This window comes from Akebia trifoliata, chromosome 9, assembly GCF_017979445.1.
Source record: "Akebia trifoliata isolate Shusen 1 chromosome 9, ASM1797944v1, whole genome shotgun sequence".
NCBI lineage: Eukaryota > Viridiplantae > Streptophyta > Magnoliopsida > Ranunculales > Lardizabalaceae > Akebia > Akebia trifoliata.
In genome coordinates, this window is record NC_141383.1 from 1,877,248 (window position 1) to 1,881,409 (window position 4,162).

At 46.1% G+C, this 4,162-nt stretch overlaps 1 protein-coding gene across 1 annotated transcript; it reads right to left on the reverse strand.

Annotated features, from left to right (window-relative positions):
- Nucleotides 1–1,160: 1,160 nt before the first annotated feature.
- Nucleotides 1,161–1,778, reverse strand: LOC147394019 (uncharacterized). The gene has a single exon (XM_086454528.1). It carries the CDS (start codon nt 1,776–1,778, stop codon nt 1,161–1,163), a length of 618 nt encoding a protein of 205 aa, XP_086310654.1.
- Nucleotides 1,779–4,162: the final 2,384 nt, after the last annotated feature.

A 4,162-nucleotide genomic window follows, 5' to 3' on the forward strand; every position in this document is an offset into this window, starting at 1 on the left:
GTTATTCTTCCTACTAGTTTCTGTACTTGTTTTTGGTTACTGGGGCTCGGCATCTCCACCAAAGCTCGGATTTGATCTGGATTGGCCTCAATGCCCCTTCTGGTGATGATGTGCCCGAGGAACTTCCCTGAAGAGACCGCGAATACGCACTTCTTCGGATTCAGCTTCATTTGAAAACTTCTTAATCAGTCGAAAGTTTGCTTTAGGTCTGCCAAGTGGTCATCTGCTTTCCTGCTTTTTACTAACAGGTCGTCGATGTATACTTCTACAGTTTTCCCAATCAACCCCTCGAACATCCTTGTTACAAGCTTCTGGTAAGTGGCCCCAGCGTTCCTTAAGCTGAATGGCATAACCTTATAGTAGAAAAGCCCTTGCTCGGTAATGAACGACGTTCTTTCTTGATCTTCCACGGCTAAGGGGATTTGGTTGTAGCCCGAGTATCCGTCCATGAACGACATTCTCTCATGCCCGGCCGTAGCATCGACCAACCTATCGATCCTCGGCAAAGGGAAACTATCCTTTGGGCACGCCTTATTAAGATTTGTGAAGTCAATGCATACTCTTACCCTCCCGTCTTTTATTGACACTGCAACTATATTGGCTATCCATTCTGGGCAATCTACTTCCCTGATGAACCCAGCCTTTAATAGTTTCTCGATTTCCTCATTTACCCCCTGCCTTAGACAAGGCGATAGCCTTCTGGGTTTCTGTCGAACAGGTCGAAAGTCTTTATCAATGTTTAGTCTATGACATACAATCAAAGGGTCTATTCCCGGCATATCCTCCAACGACTATGCGAACACATCCTTGTTTGCCCTCAGTAGCTGAATCAATGTTGTTCTCTCCCCTTGCAACATCGTGGTGCCAATGCCAACCAACTGTCCTCCATTATCGTCGAGATTTACCGTCTCAACTTCCTCAACTATTGCCATCCGCTCCTGCTGTGGCTCCTCCTGTAACTGCTATAACGTTTCTTCTTCGACCGGTGATTCTTTCATCTTCTTCTAAGAAATGGCCTTGATGTCCTGTCCTTGCTTCAAAGTCAGGTGAAAACAACGTTGCGCCATCTCCTGGTCACCTCTGATTTCCATCACTCCTTCTTCGCTCGAGAATCGAATGACCTGGTGATAAGTTGATGGGACTGCTTTCATTTCGTGTGTCTATCTTCGCCCAAGGATTGCGTTATAAGCCGAGTCCGCCTCTATCACCACGAACCTTGTCATTACCACTCTTGACCCCGCTGTGACTGGGAGTGTAATCTCTCCCATCGAGTTACTGGGTGGCCCATTGAACCCGTAAACTAGGGTCTGGGTTGGTTCCAAACAGTCTGAAATCCCCATCCTTCTCTTTGCGCCCAAGAAAAGAATATCCACTGCACTTCCCGAGTCCACCAATATCCTGCGGAGCTCGACGTTCCCAACTCGGAGCGCTATCACGAGTGCGTCCTGATGGGGCATTGCCGTTCCCTTCAGGTCATCCTCCGTAAAAGCAATCGCCCTGTTGCCCATTGTTTCTGCTACCCGTACCCCTGATACTACATGGTTGACACCAACAACATGTCGAATCTTCTTTACTCTCTCCCGAATTATCTGTCTAGATAGCCTTCCAGCACCCAACACTCCTCTGATGGTATGTACTATCCTGCGCTCTTCCGATTTGCGGTGTATCCCTTCTTTCGGCCACCCAGGTCGGGGCTTCCGTTCACCTCCCTCGGGGCTCTCTCTCCTCGTTTCTCTCCCTGACGAGACATACCTCTTGAGTTTCCCAACTTCGACCATATCTTGGATGATATGGCGTAATCTTTAACAGTCTTCGGTTGGGTGTTCCTCTGCCTCGTGATACTTGCAATACAATTTCCCGGGCTTCCCCCTATACCCCCGTGGTGGCTAAACGAAACTGGGGTCGCCTTTTATATGCCTCAGTATCACAGACAGTTTTTCATTGAGTGGTGTATAAACTCGACCTCTCTTCCATCTCGACTGCTCGTTCGACTCCCTCCACCTTTTCTTGCTTCCTTCCCCTCCGAGTTGGGTTGGTGCTTTTGGTGCTTCAACTCCTCCCTCGCTACTAGCCACTGTTTGAGCGCTCCGCCTTCTGCCCTTCACAGATTCCTCCATGAGGATGTACTTCTCCACATTTAAATACAAATCTTCCAAACGAGTTGGGTCAGATTTGATCAGCGACTCATGCAAGCGTGTCCTCGGAATGACTGCCGTGATGTACGCCGCATAAGCGGTTTCCCCGTCCATGCCCTCTACATCTAATGCCTTTGTTCGGAACTGAGTTACGAAAGATCGGATACTCTCCCCGACCTCCTATCGAAGATTGAACAAGGTGTTAACTCCGACCTTCTTCTTCCGCAGATGTACGAACTGACCGACGAACGCTTCCTCTAGCTCGGAAAAGTTCATAATTGACCCAGCTGGTAACGCCTGGAACCACATCATGGCCCTATGCCTTAGAGTGGATGGAAATAGTTTGCACAGTAACGAGTTGTCATTCTGGTACAGCACATCTGGCTCCTGTAGTGAAGGATGTGGTCCATGGGGTCCCTTGTTCCGTCATAGGTTTCAAACTTTGGTGCGTGGAACGCTCTTGGGGGTTCCGAACTCATTATCATTAGTGAAAACGGTGTCCCCTTGAGCTCCCATATGGCATTGCGCACTTTTTGCACGGGATCCTTCGCACGTGCAAGCTCCTCATCCCTCCTCCTTAGCATTTCCTCCACTTCCTTCCTCGCCATTATTTCCTTAACTTTTGAGCTCCCTTGCTACGTTTTTACCGCTACTGAATCTTCTGTCCAATCTACCTCTGTTCGTGTTGTTCGGACAGTATGATCCCTGCTTTGCTCTGCACCCGGGCCTTCTTCGGTTTCCGCTCGTTCACCCAGTCTTTGCCTGAGTTCCTCATTCTCCCTCTTTATATTCGTTATCTCATCATTCTGCTTCTCCAAACCCCTGCGCATTTCCTCCATCATCTCCGTGAGTAAGTTATACATCGTAAGCATTGGGTCTTGCGCGTTTGGAGCTGAATCTGCTGGTAGGGGATTTGATGGCTCTCCGCGATTTTCGCCTCTAGCTCTTCCCATGTTGGTCGTTTTTCTCCTTGTAAGTTTCCCACGGACGGCGTCAAATTGTAGATATCGAAATTAGCTCTACACTTTTCCTCTCTCCTGGCTCGGGCGGACCTGCAAATTAGCCCACTCCGACGATCAATTAGATAAGTTGATCAATGTTAATTTAGTTTCAGAGAGAAGAAGAATTCCCACCTCCTTTACTCATGATCCTCTTCCTTTTATAAGCTTCCCCCTCGATCGTTTTCTGTGCCATTTGTTAAAAAGACTCAGAGCAGTTAGCTTTCTCTCAGGGTGGTTAGCTCACTTTCTGACATGTCAGCTGCAGGAGTTGTTTCAACTGCCCTACCACTTCTGGGATAATCAGAGCTGATCTGACATGATGTGGGTTGTTAGAGCTGTCAATCAATGGCACATCTGTCAGATTTGTCTTGCCGACCTATACTGTCGTTGTCCGGGCTACTTAATTGATTGGTGGCTCAGGTCCGAGCTGGACATCCGTGCACCCGAAGAGTTTAATCAACTGGGCCCATATAGGAGTCTATCTGAGCTTTAAATCCTTACTTCCGGGCTTTGCTCGAGTCACGTGTCCATGTTTGAGAATTTCCCCCCACAATATTCAATTGGATACAAAATTACAGGTATTAGAAGATCACCAAAAACAACGAATAATCAAAACTATTGAGAATTATAAAGAAAATGGAGAGAATAAAACAAAAGGAGAGAGGAAAAACTGATAAACAAATCATCATCTAATTGTGAATAAGATAGATATCCTCGATCTCATCAAGAAAGACTCGAAACAAACTACTTAAATCTTTAGTTGATTAATGGAAGAATTGAAGACCATGAACTTTATTTGTTCTTAGGTTTTGTTTTATCATACAAAATTAACACATTTGGACAATAGAAAATCAAAATTAATATATTTTGTGAAATCAAAAACCCTAGATCTCATCTTCAACAACCTGAACAGTGATATGGATCCACCAACCTGAGAGAGAGAAGAGATATAGACTCACTTCAAAAAATAACAGAGAAATTTCAAAAGTAAATTTGATATTAAGGTTAATGGCTTCTTCTTCACTC

Coding starts and splice junctions, on each gene's coding strand:
- LOC147394019 (XM_086454528.1), bottom strand. CDS start 1,778: ATGGTCGAAGTTGGGAAACTCAAGAGGTATGTCTCGTCAGGGAGAGAA.